Source organism: Anser anser (assembly GCF_964211835.1).
Source record: "Anser anser genome assembly, chromosome: 25".
NCBI lineage: Eukaryota > Metazoa > Chordata > Aves > Anseriformes > Anatidae > Anser > Anser anser.
Genome location: NC_139746.1, coordinates 4626500 through 4647219, shown reverse-complemented (window position 1 = coordinate 4647219; position 20720 = coordinate 4626500). Strand labels below are relative to the sequence as shown.

Sequence of the window (20720 nt, the reverse complement as noted above, 5' to 3'; positions counted from 1 at the left end):
ATATGTGTGTATATATATATATATATATTTACACACACGCAAAGCTTAATTTCAGTTTGGATCCTGCGGTTGAGTTACTGCTGAGCCCAGGCCCCACGCTGCTGCAGGAAGCCGCTGCCCCCAGGCCGGGTGGTTCCCTGCTGGCAGCCGCTTTGCGGCATCCTCCCTGCTGGTAGAGGCAGTGGGCAGCGGCGGGGGCACGAGCAGGCTGGGCTGCACGGCGTCCTGCAAACTGGGGGACCCCACCCCGCCCGTTTAGCAGGGATGAGGGATAGGGACACCTGCATGACACCGAGCCCCCCCTGCCATGCAGAGCGGCAGGAGCAGCTTGGGGACAGGAGGGGACACGTGCAACAGCCCTGGCTGTTCCTCTCCCTCTTTGCTTCCCCACACAAAGGTTCTCCTGTTTGTCCCATTAGTGCCATCATTAAAAACCAGTTAGTCTCCTACGGAGAGCAAACGCAGCTTGGCCAGCCCTGCTGAGGGGCCGTGCAGCCGGGACCTGTGTCTCCCTGGCGCTGTGGTGCAGTGCTCCCCTCCTGCTTGTGTACTGGAGCTAATTGGTGTAGGGTGCCCAGGAGCCCAGCTTTGCACCTTGTTAGCATGGCAATTAGCTCTCTTTGCCTTCCTGATTGCTCATGTGCATATTTGACTCCAATCCATCTTTCCAGCGAGTTATAAATGCGGTGCAGGGGAGGCAGGGGGGAGTCGAGCTGGGGCTGGGAGGGCAGAGCCATGCTGGGGACCTTCCTGCTGCTGCTGGTGCTGGCACGGCCGGCGTGCCCGAGCCCGGCCAGCGCAGCAAGCCGGCGAGCTGAGGCGCTCAAGAGGCTGCTGGAAGTCTTTGGCATCGAAGACCCTCCGCCCCCCCCAGCTCACTTCAAGCAGCCGCCCCAGTACATGGTGGATCTGTTCAACACCGTGGCCAACGCTGACGGCGTTACCAAGAACCCCGACGTCCTGGAGGGCAACACGGTCCGCAGCTTCTTGGATAAAAGTAAGGGGGGAGGCCCCCAGGGTGCTGGGGAGAGGGGGCTGCGGGAGGGGGCTGAGTGCTATTCCCCCACCCTCCCTCCTGGCTCCGCTTCCCAACCTGTTCCTCCCTGTAGCTCATGGCGAGAAGATGCGGTTCCTTTTCGTCCTCTCCAGCGTGGCCAAGAATGAAAAGATCTTGACCGCGGAGCTGCATCTCTTCCGCCTCTGGCCAAAAGCCACCGACGGGCCCAAACGGCACCACTTCTGCCAGGTGAGGAGGGGGACGGGGACAGGATGGGGAGAGGGATATGGGGACACTCAGCCTGTGCTCAGGGATGCCACAGCTGCTTTCTCTCCATCTCCCTCCCTTTTCCCCAGTACCCATGCCAAGGGTGTTTCCCCTTCAGACCCACGGGTGCTGATTGCCCTTTGCCTCCTTCCCCAGGTCAGCATCTACCAAATTCTGGACAAGACTGAACCGGACTCCCCCCAGGGGCAGAAGCTGCTGGCGTCCAGGCTCCTCTCACTGCAGGGCTCTGGCTGGGAGGTCTTTGCCATCACACAGGCTGTGAGTACTTTTACGCTGAGTTGGGTGGCACAGAGGAAAAAAAAAAAAACACAAACAAAAACAAGTGTTCTGCATGCTGCAGCTTCTTAAAGCTATTTCAGTCCCTTCTGGGCTTGCAATGCAAGTTGCTGTCCACCCTCTTTCCAGCAACGCCGAGGCACGTAGCCTGTGGGGAGGGATGAGCTCTGGGTGGACGGATGCCCTGTCCCAGGCTGGTGTTCCACTGCTGGCCCCTGCTGCGTTCCCTGTGCCACGGCCCGGGAGCAGCACAGCCCCTTCCCATGGCTGCAGCTGCACCGCTGGTGGGGCGCCGGGTGTCCTGGTGTGGCGGGGGCACCTGTCACCTGCTGTGGGGACGCTGGAGCAACACCTGCCCCATCCCACAGCAGTGACGCTGGTTTTGCTTCTCCAGGTTCGCGACTGGACCGAAGATGAGAGTAGCAATCGGGGTTTGCTGGTGACAGTCCATGGCCTGGGCGGGAGCCCACTCGACTCCCCTGCTATACAGTTTGCGTCCAGCAGGGACCACCACGAGAGCAAGAAGCCCATGCTGGTCCTGTTCACCGATGACGGGCGCCGGGGAGCATCCCTGCCCACGGCGGACTTCCCAGGTAGGTCCTGCACACCCCAGCACAGCTCGGTGCCATGATACCTCGCCTGCAGGGTGCTCGGACTGCTCCTGTTCTCATCGGGTTAGCCTGAACACGGGTGCAGGCTTACAGATGTAAATTTGGGTTTTGCTCGCACTAATCAGCTCCATCGTGGTGGCAGTCTGACCAAAGGGCAGCTGCAGACAGGGGGCACGGAGGGGTGGCCAGGGCTGCTGCTGCTCTGCTTCCTCCTTCAGCTCAGGCTCATGCGATCATGCTAATGGAATCGTTTTCTCGTTTTGGGTAGATTTACAGCCTCAGGATCCTGTTCTTCCTGCCAAGATGACAGTGCCCAAGCTGAACGGGCCACGCAGCACACGCTCGCTGGACCGGCTCCAGCCCTGCCAGAGGCACCCCTTGTCCGTGGACTTCGAGGAGATCGGCTGGTCCGGGTGGATCATCTCGCCGCGGGGCTACAACGCCTACCACTGCAAAGGCTCCTGCCCCTTCCCGCTGGGCGAGAACATGCGGCCAACCAACCACGCCACCGTGCAGTCCATCATCAACGCCCTCAAGCTGAGTGAGGGTGTCAGCAGCCCCTGCTGCGTGCCGGACAAACTCCATTCCATCAACCTCCTCTACTTCGACGACGATGAGAACGTGGTCCTCAAGCAGTACGACGACATGGTAGCTGGGAGCTGTGGCTGCCACTGAGGCAGGAGGAGCAAATGGAGGCTGCTGCTGCTCCCTCTGGGAGCACCGGGAGGCGATGTGGAGATTTCCTCACGCGGAGGAATCTCTCTGCGAGGGTCTGTCCCGCAAAAACCCACAGCGGTACCAAAGAGACTGGGCAGAGCAGAGCAAGGAGGTGCCCGGCTCTGCCCAGGAAGGCTCAGGGCTGAACTGAATAGACCCAAATGAGCCTACAGAGCTGGCAGCCCCGGGGGAGCGGCTCTGTTTCTGGGTGCCCCACGCAGGGTGTGCAGGTTTCCTTGCCTGCAAAGGCTTCCTGCAGGCTGTACTATATGTAAATAGCAAGAGCACTAATATATGACAGAAACTGCCTGTACAGTGTCCTGTAAATGTCTGTACATTGCTGCATTTTGTAAGATGAATTCAGAGGAGCTATTAAACGTGCTGTTCTCAGCGGGGTTTCTTCTGTGACCACTGCTTGTGACAATGCTGGCCGAGGGACAGCAAACACCCCGTGGGGCAGCAGGAGCAGAGAAATGACGATTCGGCTGCAGTTCAGCCTCTGGGGCAGTTTTGGTTGCTGATTTCTGTTCCTTGGACGTGTTTCCCAGCCCAATGCCTTCAGGATCTGTCAGCCAGATGCCGTGGTGGGGGGATCCCTGCGGAGCAGGGGTGGGTGCTGGGGCTCAGGGCAGCTGCAGGCGTGCCCGTCTTGCCTCCTCCCAACCGTTTCACTGCAGCATGAGCTTAACCAGAGCCCCAGACACCGGCACCCCCACCCCCAGCACCTCCAAGCTCACCTTGCCAGTGACCAAGTCCCACCCCAGCAGGTAGGCACCAGTTTCCTCCCCGCTGCTTGCCCAAAAGCAGCACCCATGGCTGGCGGCCTTTCCCTGCCACCACCTGCTCCCAGCACCCGCCTGGGGCCCCTCTCCCCATTCCCCTTGGGAAAGGGGGGGGGTCCTCCCCCACGAGCCCATCAGGACGTGGTCACACACCCGAAACCAACCTGCAGCCAGGCTCACCTCCTCCCACCCGTGGGCAGGAGAGGGGGTCATGAGCCCCCAGGGAGATGTCCACTCCTTGCCCCCTGCCCAGCCAATTGCCCCAGCAGGACAAGGCTAAGTCCTGCTGCCCCGGCCGTGCACTCCGAGCAGCACAAGGCGGTTTCTGTATGGTCATAAATCTGTGCCGTACTTCAAGGGAAGAGCAAAGCACCTCCTCAGACATACTGGCGTGCTGAAAAGTGGGGGTAATTCAGCTCACTGCTCACCCCTGAGCACGAGCAGCTCACTCACTTAACACGAAGTGGCTGGCCGATGAACCATTCTGGCCTGGTTTATTAAAGGTCTGTTCCCGGGGATGCTCCGGCTGCCAGCTCCGCACCCCAGCGTGGCCAGCGCCCGCGGCTCCCAGCCCAGCAGCACCCGGAGCCCTCCCTGTGCCCCTGCGGCACCGCTGGGCGCTGGAAAGGGCAGCGGGCTCGGTGGGAAGGACACTGGGAAGTGCGGGGCTGGTGGTCAGTGGTGGCAGCGGGGGTCAGCTCTGCAGCACTCCGACAGCTTCCGCAGAACTCGCTCCTTGATGCGGAGCCTCCTGGAGAGCTTGAGGGAGAGGCTGGTCTCGTTCTCGTGGGCCTTCAGCTTGGCATAGTAGTCAGAAAACTTGTTGTAGAGGATGGAGATGGGCATGCCGTTGAGGATGATGCCAAAGGAGATGCAGCCAAACGCCACCATCCTGCCAAGCACCGTGTCAGGCACGGTGTCTCCATAGCCCACGGTGGAGAGGCTGACCTGGGAGAGGAATAGAAAGGAGCGCTACTACGTGCCGTGCAGGCTCCACCTGGCAATGCGGGGACCCACCTTGCTCTTCCCCTGTGCAGGATCTGGGAATCACCCAGGAACTGCTCTGCACCACGTTTGCAGCCAGCTCAGCTGTCCCCGCTCCAGCAGCCTGCATGGCCATGGCCTGGGGCCACGAGCCCCCCCGTGCACCAGCTCCAGCACGGACTGCTGCACCCCCGGACTGCTGCACCCTCATGGCAAAGCCAGCTGGGCTCTTCCCCTGCCCTGCTCCTTCACCTCTCCCCGACCCATCCAGGGCCCTCTCCCTGCGGCTGGGGATGCTTTGGTGCAGGCTGCCGTGGGCTGGGGCAGGAGCTGGTATTTGAGCTTGGGTTTGCTTGGGAAAAGGAGCCTATGAAGCAGGGCTTGGGCTGCGGGGACGAGGGAAGGGATGACACCCTACTGGCCCTGCTCCGTGCTGACAACTAAGTGCAGCAAGGATCTGGGGGATTCCCTTCCCCCAAACTCCTTGGGGACAGCTGCAGACCAGGGCAGGGAAACAGCCCCGAGTGTCCATAAACCGGTGCCTGGTTCAGAAACCTGTTGCCTTCTCCCGCACTGGGGCAAATGCAGCCCTGGTCCAGACGGGAGGGAGCCACACGGGCGTGGGGATGCTTCATGCGAGGCAGCAGAGCAGGGTGCCCCGGCCAGGCAAGCAGCAGGGTGGGGGGCTGCACCCTGGGACCCTCACCCCGCTGTCAGTGACACTTGCTGAGGTTCTGAGCCCAGCCCCACGGGCTGCAGCCTGCCAGCCAGGTGGGCCCCATGATCCTGAGGAAGGTGCTGGATGAGGCCCCAGCTGCAGAGACCGGAGGCAAGCTCTCCTGCTCCCTCCTCCCCTTGCTGTGCATCTCTTCAAAAGCAGCAGGACATCACTGAGCTGAACTTTCTCAGCAGCCAGACTGTCTGTCGGAGCTTCCTGCCCCCAGGGAGCAGCGGCCCCGGCCCTTCCTGGCTGTAACCTGCCCAGTCCCACAGGGACGAAGCTTCCCGGATGCTCCTTTCAAGGGAAATGCAGGCACTGCCCAGAGACACATCCCAAGGAGCCGCATTGGGGTGAGGGGAGCAGAGCCATGGGCCACATCGAGAGCTGAGGCAGAAGGGTTTGGACTTTGCATGGAGAGACGCAGCCCAGGGTTGGGAGCAGCCATTCAGGAACCTCCCAGCATTAAAAAACCCAGATGGGCTGATTTTGTTAAGAGGCACTTCCTCCAGGAGGAAAGAATTTGAAGGAGGCAGCCTATGGTGGCCAAGGGGAATTAAAATAGCAGAAGTGATCGGAGGGATCATTTCCTCTGTATATCAAAATCTCCTCACAACCCCTGGCTCTCCAGCGCTTTAGCTGCTCCTCACCCCTGAATTAATCCCGGTTTATTTTAGTGCTCGGCTCAGCAGAGCTGCTGGCTCTGCAGGCAGCGAACAAAGGCTCCTGTCCCCAGCGGCAGCACGCTCCGGTCTGTGTCCCCTCTCTGGACTCAGGCTGAGGATGTGCCACCGTGTTCCCCATGTTCCCCGGGTTCTCACGTGCAGCCCTGGGTCCCCCTCCTCAGCGCCACCAGCTCTGACCCTGCGCGTCCCCTTGTGTCCTGTGAGCTGCTTTGCTGCACGAGCTGCGGGGATGAGCGGTTCTCCCTGTGCCCGCAGAGCACGAACCGCAGCCACCCAGATGCTTGGGTCCCAGCTGCCACTGCGGGGAAAGCCCAGACCGAGCCATGTCCCCCTTGTCACTAATGCAGGCTACGTTAGTGCAGGCTCTGTCCCAACAACCCGCTCTAGCGCTGACTTTTGAGCCTCTGAGATTAGTCCAAATCTCTGATTCTTTTCCTCAAAGCATGCAGGGCTCTGTCTTGCCCATCACTACAAAGCAGCTGGGAAAGCGGGGCCCTTTCCTGCATCCTGGCCAGCGGTGGTGCCGAATCCCTGGAGCACCCAGGCAGCCCCTTCCCACAGAGCCACACCGCGCACCTCTCCGGAGGAGAGGCGCTCACACCTTACCGCTGCCCACCACCACGCGTAGGGGATACTGGTGAAGTTGGTGCCTGGGACGTCGTGTTCCACCGAGTGCATGAGGGCGGAGAAGGTGAAGACCCCCATGGCGATGAAGAGGAGGAGGCAGCAAACCTGTTGGTAGCACTGGCGCATGGTGAAGCCGAAAGCCCGGAGGCCGGTGGAGTGGCGTGCCAGCTTGAGGATGCGGAAGATCCTCATGAGCTTGATGAGCTTGAGGACCTTGCCCAGCTTGCTCACATTCTCCATCTGGTGCAGCTCCTCATGGTAAAGGGTGTCTCCTTCGTCCAGATTTTCGAAGAGGATCTGGATGTAGAATGGCAGAATGGCCACCAGGTCTACGGCATTGAGCGCCGCCCGCAAAAACTTCTTGAAGCTGGAGGAGGATATGAGCCGCATGAGGTACTCGGAAGTGAAGAAGATGGCACAGATCATCTCCAGCAGCTCCATCCACTTCTTCCCTGTCTTGTGTTTCATCTCCTCCACCGTGCTCAGTGTCATGCCCACAATGGAGATGAGCACAAAGAAGCTTGACATGACAGCAATGATCTTGGCTGGGACAGAAGAGTAAGGGTTCTCAATGAGGTTCCAGATCATCTTCCGAAACTGCCCCAAGCATTTGCCCTCAAACTGCTCTGCTGATTCCAGAGGCTCCAGTTCTGCCTCCAGCTCCTTCTGTATTTTCAGGTTCTCGCTGAGTTCATCTTGCTTTTCCTCAAACAGGATCCGGCAGCAGCGCTGGGAGTATTTTAGATGGATTCCCCAGTACTCGATTTCCTCCACGAAGTTACTGGGGCACATCTCGTCCATTATCCACAGGACCCCGCTGCGGTAGAAGTGGAAGATATAGTGGAAGATTGAAGGATCTCTGTCAAAGAAGTACTCGTTCTTCTGCACTGAGTAGTCGTCACAGAGCCGCAGCTTCTTCGTAGGGTCTGTGTAAATGGCCAGCTTCCCGAGCCTGGTGACGGGATAACGGGCTGCCACTTTGCACGCTATGTGGAACAACGTGCCGCCCACGTTGATGTTGAGGAAGTACTTGTTCCTTTGAACGGGCATCTCGCTTTTCTCCTGGTTTCCGTCTGTCACGTTCTGCATGGAGCTCCACTGCTTTACCAGGCTGTCCTGTGCAAAAGGGATGTGGACTTCCTCCTCCTCCAGTGTCCGGCAGCAGCCGCGGCGATCCCCAATCTTCAGCCCAGCAGAGAGACTCGCACGCCTCCTCTCCAGCTGCCTCATCGTGCCTGCCCCTCTGAAGCAGCGATTCCCGTTGCGGGCTGTGGGACAGCAGCTTCGGCTTCACGGGACCGCTCCCACCAGGCTTGGAGCTCAGAGGAGCAGCGGGGAGTTGCTGCCTGAGGGGCACCGGCCGGGTCACGGCGCCACGTGGCACCTGCCAGGTTCCCAAAGCCGATTGCTTATCAGATTGCGGTTTGCACCGTAGGAGCTGGAGGCAGCGAAGTGTCCGCTCCTTAAGACAATAATGAGATTGAAGCATTAACCCTTTACATAAGGAACTATTTCCAGCTCTGCTCTTCTCTTTTTCCTTATTCTCCTCGTTAGTCGTTTGTGTTTGGCATGTTGCCCCATTTCCAAGCACTGCATCCACTACAGCGAGCTGAAGTGAGAGCGTGAGCTTGCCTTGATTTGACACCGAACGCCTCCCTTGCCAGGGGCGCAACAGTGCAGATGCATGAGATTTGTATCAGCTTTGTATCCCCACAGCAGATGCTGCTCTTGGCATCAGTCCTTCATTAAGCACGAGCGTTAATGCAGCTACCCCTGCCCCGTCAGCTGTCATAGAAGCGGAACGGTCGCTACGTCCCAGCTCATTCCTCAACCACCCCCGTGCAGATTTCGAGGTGAAGGCACCATCCGCCCTCCAGGCAGTGCCCACGTGGCCCCCAGTGTGGCAAGCTCCTCCTGCACTGCTGCCCTGTGCCACTTGCCCATCACACCTGCCTTCAGCCCCGTTATTCCATCAGCAGGAGGGTGAACATGGAATGAGACACTGGAAAACAAAGTATGCAGCGAAAGGTCCCCCTAACCTTTAGGAACCGAAGAGAAGGAATTAATCCTTCAGATTTTAGGGTAAACGGGCGGCAAAGTTAACAGCAGTAGGTCCATCCTTCTGTCTTAGCCAGGCACACGACCCTACGTCAGCCCATGAAACACGCCGCACCCAGGAGGTGCGGTCGACAGCTCGACGTCCAGGTGCCGACCAGTGATGAGCAGTGTTCCTCGGGGGTCTGCACGGGGACCGGTGCTGGTCAATATCTCCGTCAGTGACAGACCAGCGTGTCTGCGGGTGACACCCAGCCAAGCGGTGCAGCTGACCCAGGAGGAAGGGATGCCGCCGAGGGACCTGGAGGGGCTGGAGCAGTGGGCCCACAGAGAATACCCTGGGTTGGAAGGGACTCACAAGGATCGTCTAATCCACCTCCTGCCTTCACACAGGACCACCCAAAAATCAAACCCTATTGCTGAGAGCGCTGTACAAATGCTTCCTGAACTCCAGGAACCTCAAGGGGGCCGAGTGCAAGGTGCTGCACCTGGGTCAGGACAATCCCAAACATCGCGGCTGACAAACGGATGGCGAGCAGCCCCGTGGAGAAGGGCTTGAGGGGACTGGTGGATGAAAAACGCAACATGAGCCAGCAGTGCGTGCTTGCAGCCCAGAAAGCCAGCCGTATCCTGGGCTGCATCTAAAGCAGCGTGGCCAGCAGGGCGAGGGAGGGGATTGTCCCCCTCTGCTCTGCTCTCGTGAGACCCCACCAGGAGCCCTGCGTTCAGCTCTGGGGCCCCCAGCACAAGAAGGACAGGCACGTATTAGCATGAGTCCAGAGGAGGGTCACCAAGATGATCAAGGGGCTGGAGCAGCTCTCCTCTGAGGACAGGCTGAGGGAGTTGGGGGTGTTCAGCCTGGAGAAGAGAAGGCTCCAGGGAGACCTTACAGCAGCCTGCCAGTGCCTAAAGGGGCTGCAGGAAAGCTCTTTGTCAGGGGGTGTAGTGCCAGGACAAGGGGCGATGGATTTAAATTAAAAGAGGGTAGGTTTAGATGAGCTGTTGGGAAGAAATTCTTCCCCGAGGCCGGTGAAGCCCTGGCTGAGGCTGCCCCGAGGAGTTGCGGGGGCCCCATCCCTGGCAGTGCCCCCCAGCTGTGGGGATCACCGCGGCTGCTGCCAGACACTGGAGGAGGAGGAAGTCCACATCCCCTTTGCACAGGACAGCCTGGTAAAGCAGCGGAGCTCCATGCACAACGTGACAGATGGAAACCAGGAGGAAAGGGGCTGGGGGCAGCCTGGGCTGGTGGGGTTGTGCCCACGACAGGGGTGGGACAGGGTGGGCTTTGAGGTCCCTTCCAACCCAAACCATTCTGTGACTTCAAAACGCAGAGACCCGAAGCACAAAGCTGCTATCAGGCTGAAAGGCAGCTCGGACTGCACAACAATTGAAGTCTTTGAGCCTGGAGATTAGGACAATAAAAACGCTTCTGGCATGGGACAGAAGAAGGGAAGTTACTGTCTCAGACATGCTCCGAGTTTTTGTACAAGGCCCACAAACACAGGCTTTTTTCCAAGCTTGAAACACTCAAAGCTCAGTACGCAGAGCCGGCGAGACCCTGCGGTGGGAAGAGGCTGCCCCTCTGGAGTTCACACACCAGCCTTGCCCCCCTTGCACCCAGCAAGCGGCTCTGCCCGGCGTAACAGGACAGCAAGGCTCAGCTCAGGAGCTCAAGCTAAGAGGATGATCGGGGACAGGCTGGTGACAGCTGACCTCTGCCACATGGCCCTGCCACCACCAGCCACTGAGCTATCGCAGTAACAGCCCTCGCTGTCCTGCTGGGATTTCTGAAGCACCTTCCCGCTCTGCTGGGCGCCCCAGCTTGCATTTGCTCTAACGGAAAAGGAACGAGCTCACGCAGTCTTGCTTTCCCATCTTGTTCTTGTCCAAGCCTCTCCCTTGTCACCTGCTCCGCAGTAGCACCCCAGTGCAAGTGCCAGCTGTGTTTCCCACGTCCACCCGCTCCATTCTCTCTTTTCCAGGCCTGTATTTCGTTTTATTTCATTTTCCCAGTACAGGCGGTGTGTGTTGGAGTCTCCTCAGGGCCACGCAGACACGGCGGCACCTGCTTTCCCTGTCTGTCCATGCCAATCCACCCTCCCCAAGTCCTCTTGCCCAGGACGTGACAATTCAAAACTGACCCAGGTCCCAGTCTCCCAATTACAGAATTTGAACAAATGCACAAACCCAAGAAAAAAAAAAAAACACAACACAAATTGAGATGTCATTACAGTTTCAAGTTCTTTATTTTCCTGTGTCATTCACCGACAGCTATCTCCAATTGTCCCTACGGAACAGAGACAAGGTTGTGTGTACCCTTGCAAACGACCTCTCGGTACTAAAAATAACCATTCTGGCATAGCCCAGTACTCCAATACCTCACAGAGAAGTTTCTCACGTGAGTTACAGCTGCACCCTTGCACGCTATCCAAGAGCAAGAGCTCTAAGGCTGATGGCAAGAGTTTGCATGGCAAGCCAGGTTCTCACCTCAAGGCACAGAGCGCAACAGACAAGGCAGCAGCTTTTTGTCTTTTACACACATTAAACACTTGTGCAAGGAATACGTGGAAGAGAGGTCAGCGCTGAATTAGAGGCACTGCTCGGTAATCTCCTCTGATGCTGTCAGTTCTTCTCAAAAGTGCACAACCCTGAGCCAGGCACAAACAGTTACGCACGCCACAAAGCGGAGGCAACGGCATTTGAGCCAAGACACCAGTTGTTTCAAGCCGAAAACAAAAGACACCAGACACTCAGAACCTCCAGCAAAAGAGGCCCACGGATGACACCTCTAACATTAGAGAAACGACATCCAGAATCCAGCACCGGGGGGAAGGTGCTGCTCTGCAGGGGGCGGGATCCTTGCTGGCAAGGAGTGTGCTGAGGTGCTGCCTGCCCCGCGCTGTCTCGGGGTGACAGCGCAGCACGCAGAGCTCAGGTGGACAGGGAGATTTTTTCCATCCCTGTGGCTGGCCTGTCAGACGGCACGTTGGATGGAACAGCATCGAAACACCAGCGTGAACACAGAGCGTATGTCTGATCTGTGCAGATTCAGTGAGCTCCTACTGAAAGGGGTGAGAAAGCTTCCACTCCCCGACACCTGACAAAATCCAGGCAGAACGGGGCAGGCAACAAAAGGCTCTTGTTTGGAAGGGGAAGAAAACAGGAGCACCTGGCACTGCACCTCTAGTCTCACGGAGAATAAAGTCTTTGGGTCCAAGGCCACGCTGATGAGAAGCCGTGTTAACAATCCTTGCGGGCAAGAACAATGAGGGAATTTGTCACCTTTATGAGGGGTGATTTCACAGCGCCACGGAAGGTCCTGTTCGATTTCCAGTGCAAAAGTAGTTGCACAACCTCAGACCCATTTCCAAGGAGAGCGTTCTTGTGTAATAACAAACCAGGTTGGAGAGCTTAATGTGCAAATTCAGTCAGCTTCTGTGATGAGTGAGAGGGAAGTGAACTTAGTCCCACCTTATCGCTTCGCAGCAAAAGATCCCTGTTACAGGAAAAGAAACACCTGGTTATTGACAGTCCTTTAGCCCAGAAATCTAGTGTTACTTCAGTTTGTATGGAGTGGAAGAAGAAAATCTACACCAGAAAATTAAAATCTTTCCACGAGTGCTCAGGTCACGAGACTACTGAAAGAAGCCAGCATTTTCTCAGATTAGGTTGTGCAATAACGATCCCTGCAGTCAAACAGGAGTCCTCATGCCTGGTTGCGAGGAAAGAAGGGAAGGGGAGAGTTCTGCTGCTTCAGGGCAAACCGAAAGCCCGAGCACGTGGCTGACCAGCAGCAGGAAGAACTGGGAAGAGCTACCTCGGAGGGGGAAGCTCTAGAGGCCAGGAACAGGGCAAGGTGGCATTTCTCCCTCTCGCACACAGAGCACGTGGGGTGCAAGGAACATACCTTTCAGGAAAATAAGCCTGCCTGGCTCTTGTCAGATATCAACTGTTCTTCAGTTGATGCTTCTTCAAGACTGAAGATGTCAGACCTGCTTTTTGCTTTGGACTGGACCCATGCAACGATACCACCCACAGCTACCAGGCAGCTCAGGAGCGCTAAAGAGAAGAGTGCACAAGCAGAGAACCACTCACTGCACCTGGTCTGGACATCAGCACCAGGCTCTGATGCTCAACAATCAGAGATCAGCATCTTCCTGAAGGATAACGCACAGACAGCACGGAAGTGTTAGTGTCAGACCGCAGGGAACAAGATGCCTTTCCAAGGGGAAGGCACAATTTGTCCAAGTCAGAGCTCCAGAAGTGCTCAAGCCATGGCGTACAGCCTCCCCTAAGCCTCCAAGCCCACAGAACACAGCTACTGATGCTGGTCTGGAATAAATGTCATTAGAAAAGTCAGTTATGGCCTAAACCTGAGCCAAAACCACGTGCAGCACTCCAAGCCTCACATACCTGCAATAATCAACACCCACGTGCAGCCTTGACTCCTCGATGGCAGAGTGTGCCCAGGCACTGGGGTAGCTGAAGCCTCTGTGATGAGAAAAACAAGAAGTCCATCAGGTTTCCCAGTCACCTTAAGATCAGCATTCAAAACAGCCTCCAGTCCAAACCTGACCGAGTTCCCAGTTCACCCTAAGTGTGCCAACAGGTTCGTATTGCTTGAAGCAAAGCCTTATCTCCTGTTACTGTTAGTCCACACAATAGGAGAAAGCTAGGAAATTTTCCTCACCCCTCTTAGGCAGGGAAGACTGTTAGGGTAAGAGAAGACAAAGCCAATAAAGCAACCAGTGCTGGTGGACGAGAAGTTCAACATGAGCCAGCAATGTGTGCTTGCAGCACAGAAAGCCAGCCGTATCCTGGGCTGTATTAAAAGCGGCATGGCCAGCAGGGCAAGGGAGGGGATTGCCCCCCCTCTGCTCTGCTCCTGTGAGACCCCACCTGGAGCCTTGTTTTCAGCACTGAGGCCCCCAGCACAAGAAGGACAGGGACGTATTAGCATGAGTCCAGAGGAGGGTCACCAAGATAATCAAGGGGCTGGAGCAGCTCTCCTCTGAGGACACGCTGAGGGAGTTGGAGTTATTCAGCCTGGAGAAAATAAAGCTCTGGAGAGAACTTACAGTGGCCTGCCAGTACCTAAGCTGTGGGTGCCCCACCAATTGAAGTGTTCAAGGCCAGGCCGGATGGGGCTTTGAGCAACCAAATTTAGCGGGAGGCATCCCTGCCCATGGCGGGGGTTGGAACCAGGTGGTCTGTAAGGTCCCTTCCAACCCAAACCATTCGGTGATTCTCTGACTTCCCTCAGCAGAGCCTCGTGGCAGCGGCTGGTTCCGAGGCAGCCAGAGCCACGTCCCGGGGAAGAAACCTCTTCAGAGGCACTTCCCGAGGGGGCCCTGGGGTGCTGAGCGCTGGCTGCCCGGAAGGAAGTTCAGGTGGGGCTCCCTCCGCCCGAACCCCAAACACCGCCCGAGGCCCGCTGCGATGACCGGGACGGCCCCAGAGGGGCTAACACCCCCTCGGACCGGGGCCGCCTCGCCCCCCCCCCGCCCCCCCCCGCCCCAGCAGGGCCCGCAGCCCCTCGCCCCCCCCCCCCCCGCCCCGCACCTGCGCTGCCGGCGCCCGGCCCCGCCGGGCTCCCGCTGGCCTCGCAGCCCCGCTCGTCGCGCTCGTCCAGGCAGTCGGGGTGGCCGTCGCAGATCCACTCGCGGGGGAAGCACTCGCCGCGCGGCTCCTCGCAGCGGAACAGCCCGGGGGGGCAGCCCGCGGGGCCGGGGCCGGGGCTGAGGGGCGCCGCCAGAGCCCGCCCGGCCCCGTCCCCGTCCTCCCCTGAGGCGAGGCCCCCGCAGCCCGCCCGCGGCGCGCACCTGAGGCGCCGGCGGCGCCAGCCAATGAGAGCCGAGGGCGTGCGCGGGGAGCGCGCGGCGGGAGCCAATGGGGAGGAGGGGAGCGAGGGGAGCGCGGCGCGGCTGGGCCCCGCCCGCCCGCTCTCACCGCTCCCGGGCGGCAGCGCCACGAGCAGCAGCAGCAGCAGCAGGAGGCGCCGCGCCATGCCGCCGCACGCGCGCACACAGAGCCCGCCGCCGCCGCCGCGCGCCTATAAAGCGGGCCGCGTGCGCTGGCACGGCGCATGCGCGCAGCCTCCGCCCCCTCCCCAGCGGCACTGGCGCGCGACCTTCAGGCGGCCCCGCCCCTCAGCGCCCCCTCAGCGGCGGGGGGGGGGGGGGCACCGGGGGAGGCCGCCGCCCGTCAGCGCCCGGGGGCCGCGAGCTCCGCCCGGGCCGCCGGTCCCTGCCCGGCAGGCGCCGCGGCGTTGGTCTGCGGCTGTGCTGGGCGCTGCTTCTCTGCGAACGGCTCGGGTCGGAAGGGGCCTCAGGGACGGACCGGCCAGGCCCAACCCCCCCGCCGCGGGCACGGGCACCTCCCACCGGCACGGGGCGCCCGGGGCCCCACCGAGCCCGGCCTCGAGCACCGCCACGGGGCACCCACAGCTTCCGTGGGCAGCCTGTGACAGCGCCTCACCGCCCTCCGAGGGATGGATTTCCTCCAAACATCTCATCTAAGTCTCCCCTCTTTTAGTCTAAAGCCCTTCCAACTTGTCCTGTCGCTATCTGCCCAAGCTAAAAGTCGCTCTCCGTCTTTTCATAAGCCCCCTTCAAGTACTGAAAAGCTGCAGCGAGGTCACCCCGGAGCCTTCTCTTCTCCAGGCTGAACGTCCCCAGCTCTCTCAGCCTTCCTTCACAGGAGAGGTGCTCCAGCCCCTTGATCATCTTCGCGGCCCTCCTCGGGACCCGCTCTGACAGCCCCACGTCCTTCGTGTGCTGGGGGCCCAGACCTCGCTGCAGCACTCCAGGTGGGGCCTCACAAGGGCAGAGCAGAGGGGCACAATCACCTCCCTCCACCTGCTGGTCACTCCTGTGTTGATGCAGCCCAGGATGCAGCTGGCTTTCGGGGCTGCAAGCTCACACTGCTGGCTCATACCAAGCTTTTCGTCCACCAGAGCCCCCAGGTCCTTCTCTGCAGGGCTGCTCTCAATGAGCTCTTCTCCAAGTCCATGCTCATGGCTGAGATTGCCCCAACCCAGGTGCAGCACCTTGTGTAAAGACTTCATAGGCTTTTCATAAAGTTTTCCAGGTCCCTCTGGACGGCACCCCTTCCTTCTGTTCTATCAACTGCACCACTCGGCTTGGTGCCATCTGCAAACTTGCTGAGGTTGCACTTGATCCCTTTATCTGTGTCACTGTTAAAGATATTAAACAGCACCAGTCCCAGGACAGACCCCTGAGGGACACCGCTCGTCCCCAGCCTCCACCTGGACATAGAGCCATTGACCACCCCTCTCTGGGTGCGACCTTCAAGCCAGCTCCTTATCCACTGAAAGGTCCACCCTTCAAATCCACCTCTCCCCAATTTGGAGACCAGGATGTCATGTGGGACTGTGTCAAAGGCCTTACAGAAGTCCAGGGAGATGACATCGGTCTTCCCTTGTCAACTGTGTGTATGATTTTTTAAGCTCTGTTGGCTGGTCCTGTCAAGACAGTGGGATACAACTAATGTATTCAGACAACTGACTTTTCAAAGACCCAGCATAACCCTGTCAGCAATCTTCCAGCATCTTCGAGCAGCTGCAGGAAAATAGATATACTTGCTGTAGAATAATCTGCAGAGCTCACGGCAACATCACGGCACAAGCCTGGCAAATCAGCTGTCCCTGGGGATGGGCAGGACCACCCCCAGGTGGGTGCTCTGTGGCTGAAATGCGTGTCATTGCAGCAGGGCAGGCTGAGCAGGGGACAAGGTGCTTGCTGCGTGAGCCAGAAATGATCTTCTCTGCTGACTGTTAACAATTGGCTTGGGAAGTGAAAGGAAGCAGCTGGACTCCTTTGAACCAACACACACAAAGTATCACAAAGAGCCTGGCATGCTACAAGGCGAAGCTTCAGACCAAAATCTGTATCAACCATTTCTCACAGATCACAGCCTTAAGGGAGTAGCGGCAGGATGAGCTGATGGAGGCTAAATCCATCCTGAGCATGACTGAGGCAGATGGGAACCAAACAGTGCCATAGACTAGTTAATGTTTCTTACCAGAAAATAAAATCATCAGGTCCTTTGCAGCTACAGGCACGCTTTGTTCAGCTCTGACCTTCAGTGATATTCCAGCTGTGCTTCTGGGTCTCCTCTCGGAGCAGAGAAGGCCACAGACGGCATACAAATCCACTAAGCCCGAGCTCCAGTTCATATACTACCTTACTATTCCCTCAAGAAAACTTTACATCCAAAACACCATTAAAATAATTTGAACAATTCAAACAGGACAGCCAAAATGGGAGGATAACTACAACTTTAAATGTATTTATTAGTCATACATCAGCAAAACTAGGATAAGTTCCATACAGCAGCATTGTAGCTAAATCCACTGCAGGCTTACCCATTAGAGTACTGCTTTTTCATAAGCTGACATCTGTACATCCAGCCTTCTTAATTTCTCACAAATAGGGCTGGTCTTTTGAAATTTCCCACTTCCTAATTGCTGGCCCTGGTGTCACTGGCTTTTTCTCAGCTGTTGTCACTGCAGAGCCTGAACTGGGGTAGAAAAAGGAAGAGAGAAGAAGAGGTTTTAATAGTGCTCAGCCTAAATTGAGAGTGTTGGTTTTATTAACGCCAAAAGTCAATTTCCAGCCAACTCCTTTATTTGTTCAAGAGGAGACAAGTACAAAGAATTAGCTCAGCCTTCTTTTAACCTGTAAGTCAATGCTACTTACTGAAAGAACTCCGTATTTTCGGTACAAACCACGCAGGGCTCGAACCTGCTCACGTTGAGCAGTGAGAGCGGCAGAGCCGCAGGACAGACCAGGTCAGACCTACCTGCTGCCCTGAGCCCCTGCAGCGAGGGTTTTCTGTGTCGACGCAACCACAAGAGGAGGGAAAGCCTCTCGGCGTCCGTCCCGCGTGCAGTAATAGTTGTTGGCAAACTTGTGGCTGGGACCCACCGGGAGCCGAGGCGGCGGCTGGGTTCTGGATGGGAAAAGTTTAAGGACTTCAGCGCGCCGGTGGGTATCAGGGAGGCTCAGCGCCACGCCACACAAGCGCTGCGGTACTTCCTACGGGTCAGGCAGGGGCTGTGAGGTGCCCAGGGCAGCCGGGAGGCCCGACACGAACACGGTATTATCACATAACGCGTTACGAGGCACGGCCCTGGGCACCCTGACCGGGTGGGCAGCATCCCTGCCGCAGCGGCCTGAGGGCCCTGCCCACACCGCGGCTGTGGCCGCACGGAGCGGGGCGGCAGCAGCCCCCTCGGCTCCCCGGTGCCCCGCGGACAGCCCCCTGCCCTCGGGGGACGGGACCGCAGCGCCCCCGGTACCTCTTGGAGATCTCCGTGTAGCGCAGCTGCAGCTTGGCCTGGAGGTCCCGCTGCAAGGCAAGGCGAGAGCGTCTCAGGGGACGAGGATGGGGGCGGCGGCGGCCGCCCCGGCCACCCCCGTACCCCAGCGGCGCCCCGCGGCCGCCCTCACCCCCGCGGCGAAGTTGCGGAGCCGCTGCACGATGCGGGTGGCCGTCGCCATCTTGGCCGCTGTGAAGGGCAGGGCGGGGAGGGGAGGGGCGGGGCGGGGCGGGGCGCGGAGCGGCGCGCGGGGCTCGCCGGATCTCGCGAGACTTGGCGCTATATAAGGCGGGGCGGGGGGCCCGCCCCCTCCCTTCCTGCGCCGCAGAGCCGCCATGGACACGAGCCGCGTGCAGCCCATCAAGCTGGCCAGGGTGCGGGGCGGGAGCGGGATGGGGCCGGGGCCGGGCAGAGGGCCGGGGCCGCGGGCTGACGCCGTGCTCTCTGCCCGCAGGTGACCAAGGTGCTGGGCCGGACCGGCTCCCAGGGGCAGTGCACGCAGGTGAGTGGGCCGGGCCGGGCCGCGGGGCCGCCGCTAGGCCGGGCCGGGCCGAGCTGACGCCGCTCCGTGCCGCAGGTGCGCGTGGAGTTCATGGACGACACGAGCCGCTCCATCATCCGCAACGTGAAGGGCCCGGTGCGCGAGGGCGATGTCCTCACCCTGCTCGAGTCCGAGCGCGAGGCCCGGCGGCTGCGCTGAGCCGGTGGGTGCCCCGCTTCCCCCAGCACTGCCCGGCCCCGCCGCCCCCCGAGGGGCAATGAGGGCCTGGCGCCGTGCCCCTGGGCAGACACAGTCTCTGCTGTTCCCTTTCAGGTGATGAAGACTTGTCCCGTGTACTCGGAGCCACCAGCGTGCATCATCTCAGCTGGACGTGGGTCACAGATGGAGAGGAGCGTGGCGTTTGTGTTGTTCACACAATAAAGGTTTTTTTTCCAGTTCTCCTTTGTCCAGGACTCACTCACTGAGCGTGTGAATGTTCTGGCTTGCCTTGGTGTGCACCCACCTTCCTTTTGTTGTTGGGTTCAGTCAGACAAAAGCACACCCTGCTTGTGACTGGGGCTACACGTTAGGTCTTCATCTTGACATATCTGTGTTCTTGTGTTTTTGTTAATGTGTCGTTTGCAACAAAAATAACTTATTTTTTTGATTACAGCTATGTTAATTCCAACCACTCTGATGAGTGTTTCTCTGTGCGTCACCAGCAGAGTGCCACTGGTACACCTGATGGACGTCTGTAGAATCTGATAACAAGTCAAAAGTCAAACTTTGTACCAGTTTGAAAAGTGGCTGCCTGCTGCTTCTGTTTCTCTGTCCTCAGTAAGCTATTCTATAAATGCCACTATAAATATAACTGCTTGCTGTCTTTCCTGGCAGTCGCCCACAAAGAGCACTCATTGCTCTCCCCTTAGAGGAGTTGGTAAATCAATCTCACTTTCTTCTCAGCTTTCCCTTCCACCACAGTATCAGCTAGAAGAGTTTATTATTTTAGGCTACTATATAAATGTAGAGGTAAGACTGAAAGGGTTAGGAACCAGTCTGAGAAATGTCACAGTTTAGGAGGTGGTTTCTAAGCACTTTGCCCCTGTGGCAAACTAGCATTTTCTACCAAGTGGGGAGCGATGCTGTTTTGTGATGTGTTTGAACTAAGTCAGGTCTGTGGCTCCTAATGCTGTGCTCACTGTCACGCAGTGTCTGTCTCATGGGGGGTGTTCCTCCTTCGATGTTCTGAACCTTATTAAGGCACTTCAGTAACGGGGGAATGAAGGCTGGAGAATCCCAAAGCTCAGGAGAGCGCTGAAGGAATTGAATGTTCAAATTGCTGAACGTAGGCAGTTAGCGAGGGCTGTTGTTCAAGGCTGGCATTGAAGGAGCATCTGTAATTCTTTTTTTCCTTCCTGCAAGTGGCAGCTGTGCCCTGGTGGGGCCTGTGACTTTTACGGTCTGGAGAAAGCAGTTGTTGGGGACATGCCTGTGTTGTTGCTTGACCTAGCTCTTGATTCCTCTGTGGTGTCACTTTAGTTTCAGAGCATAGGGTGCATCTCTTACCCTGCTTCTGGTGACAGAGCTCTCAGGGGCTAGTTCGGAGTGCAAGGAGGGGAGCCCACCTTGGAGCTTACTTCTCTGGCTGCTCTTTTCTCCCAGCACAGCTTTGGCAGTGACCTGGGAGCCTCTGCACTCTGGACAGGAGGCAGTGCAGGGCTGCCAGACGTGAGCAAGGTGTGAGGTGTCAGCTGTGAATTAGTGGCAGCTGGGGGTGAGTTTGTGGGGAGGTGGCTTGGAGCAGCTGTTGCCTTTCCCAGCTGTCCCCGTGTGGTTGGTGTACCCTCAGCCCTGTATGAGGAGTGAGGTCACCTCGCATCCCCGCTGTCAGATGATTGCCCTACAACAAAGCAGCTGAACAGCACCAACACTGGGGCAACCCAAGGAGAGTGAAGGGGGTCCAGTGTCTTGTTTGGTCCCATGAAGTGAAACAGGCCTGAAGATGCCACCTCATGGTACCCGAATCCAGCTCCTAGCTCTGGAGCAGTTCAGCTGGAAGAAACCAAGACTGATGGATTTAACCAGTTCATAAACTTGTAGGGAATGGGTTGAAATGCTGGTGACTGCTCAGGGCCAGGGCTGTGCCCGGGCTGTT

General features: G+C 58.2%; 5 protein-coding genes across 6 annotated transcripts; 2 read left to right on the top strand and 3 right to left on the bottom strand.

Moving 5' to 3' along the window:
- The first annotated feature begins 60 nt into the window (after positions 1 to 60).
- Positions 61 to 3289, top strand: LOC310886356 (bone morphogenetic protein 2-like). The gene is made up of 5 exons (XM_083810861.1): positions 61 to 997; positions 1110 to 1246; positions 1421 to 1543; positions 1956 to 2154; positions 2441 to 3289. Exons 1-5 carry the CDS (start codon positions 682 to 684, stop codon positions 2845 to 2847), a joined length of 1182 nt encoding a protein of 393 aa, XP_083666987.1. The 5' UTR covers positions 61 to 681; the 3' UTR covers positions 2848 to 3289.
- Positions 3290 to 4327: 1038 nt separating this feature from the next.
- LOC310886345 (potassium voltage-gated channel subfamily V member 2-like) lies at positions 4328 to 8589 on the bottom strand. Its single transcript, XM_083810835.1, has 2 exons — positions 6666 to 8589; positions 4328 to 4619 (listed from the first exon to the last, which is right to left on the bottom strand). The coding sequence occupies exons 1-2, from the start codon at positions 7914 to 7916 to the stop codon at positions 4347 to 4349; spliced, it is 1524 nt and encodes a 507-aa protein (XP_083666961.1). The 5' UTR covers positions 7917 to 8589; the 3' UTR covers positions 4328 to 4346.
- Positions 8590 to 10957: 2368 nt separating this feature from the next.
- On the bottom strand, positions 10958 to 14828 carry CD320 (CD320 molecule). 2 transcript variants are annotated; one of them, XM_083810878.1, is made up of 4 exons: positions 14304 to 14793; positions 13155 to 13232; positions 12649 to 12800; positions 10958 to 12237 (listed from the first exon to the last, which is right to left on the bottom strand). In XM_083810878.1, exons 1-3 carry the CDS (start codon positions 14746 to 14748, stop codon positions 12652 to 12654), a joined length of 672 nt encoding a protein of 223 aa, XP_083667004.1. In that variant the 5' UTR covers positions 14749 to 14793; the 3' UTR covers positions 10958 to 12237; positions 12649 to 12651. The 2 variants fall into 2 exon arrangements, with proteins under 2 accessions (XP_083667004.1, XP_083667005.1); XM_083810879.1 differs by lacking the exon at positions 12649 to 12800 and having other exon boundaries at positions 14304 to 14828.
- Positions 14829 to 17024: 2196 nt separating this feature from the next.
- Positions 17025 to 18324, bottom strand: NDUFA7 (NADH:ubiquinone oxidoreductase subunit A7). The gene is made up of 4 exons (XM_083810891.1): positions 18215 to 18324; positions 18064 to 18113; positions 17565 to 17714; positions 17025 to 17282 (listed from the first exon to the last, which is right to left on the bottom strand). The coding sequence occupies exons 1-4, from the start codon at positions 18263 to 18265 to the stop codon at positions 17186 to 17188; spliced, it is 348 nt and encodes a 115-aa protein (XP_083667017.1). The 5' UTR covers positions 18266 to 18324; the 3' UTR covers positions 17025 to 17185.
- Positions 18325 to 18348: 24 nt separating this feature from the next.
- RPS28 (ribosomal protein S28) lies at positions 18349 to 19023 on the top strand. The gene is made up of 4 exons (XM_083810894.1): positions 18349 to 18458; positions 18539 to 18586; positions 18662 to 18788; positions 18899 to 19023. Exons 1-3 carry the CDS (start codon positions 18420 to 18422, stop codon positions 18782 to 18784), a joined length of 210 nt encoding a protein of 69 aa, XP_083667020.1. The 5' UTR covers positions 18349 to 18419; the 3' UTR covers positions 18785 to 18788; positions 18899 to 19023.
- The last annotated feature ends 1697 nt before the right edge of the window (positions 19024 to 20720 follow it).

Coding starts and splice junctions, on each gene's coding strand:
- LOC310886345 (XM_083810835.1), bottom strand. CDS start 7,916: ATGAGGCAGCTGGAGAGGAGGCGTGCGAGTCTCTCTGCTGGGCTGAAG. Junction 4,620..6,665: donor ACGCGTGGTGGTGGGCAGCG/GTAAGGTGTGAG, acceptor TTCCTCTCCCAG/GTCAGCCTCTCCACCGTGGG.
- LOC310886356 (XM_083810861.1), top strand. CDS start 682: ATGCGGTGCAGGGGAGGCAGGGGGGAGTCGAGCTGGGGCTGGGAGGGC. Junction 1,544..1,955: donor TCTTTGCCATCACACAGGCT/GTGAGTACTTTT, acceptor TTGCTTCTCCAG/GTTCGCGACTGGACCGAAGA. Junction 2,155..2,440: donor GCCCACGGCGGACTTCCCAG/GTAGGTCCTGCA, acceptor CGTTTTGGGTAG/ATTTACAGCCTCAGGATCCT.
- RPS28 (XM_083810894.1), top strand. CDS start 18,420: ATGGACACGAGCCGCGTGCAGCCCATCAAGCTGGCCAGG. Junction 18,459..18,538: donor AGCCCATCAAGCTGGCCAGG/GTGCGGGGCGGG, acceptor CTCTGCCCGCAG/GTGACCAAGGTGCTGGGCCG. Junction 18,587..18,661: donor CCCAGGGGCAGTGCACGCAG/GTGAGTGGGCCG, acceptor TCCGTGCCGCAG/GTGCGCGTGGAGTTCATGGA.
- CD320 (XM_083810878.1), bottom strand. CDS start 14,748: ATGGCGCGGCGCCTCCTGCTGCTGCTGCTGCTGCTCGTGGCGCTGCCG. Junction 13,233..14,303: donor GCCGGGCGCCGGCAGCGCAG/GTGCGGGGCGGG, acceptor TTCTCATCACAG/AGGCTTCAGCTACCCCAGTG. Junction 12,801..13,154: donor GTGGGTGTTGATTATTGCAG/GTATGTGAGGCT, acceptor TCTTCTCTTTAG/CGCTCCTGAGCTGCCTGGTA.
- NDUFA7 (XM_083810891.1), bottom strand. CDS start 18,265: ATGGCGACGGCCACCCGCATCGTGCAGCGGCTCCGCAACTTCGCCGCG. Junction 17,715..18,063: donor TACACGGAGATCTCCAAGAG/GTACCGGGGGCG, acceptor TTTCCCATCCAG/AACCCAGCCGCCGCCTCGGC. Junction 17,283..17,564: donor GCAGGGGCTCAGGGCAGCAG/GTAGGTCTGACC, acceptor TTTCTACCCCAG/TTCAGGCTCTGCAGTGACAA.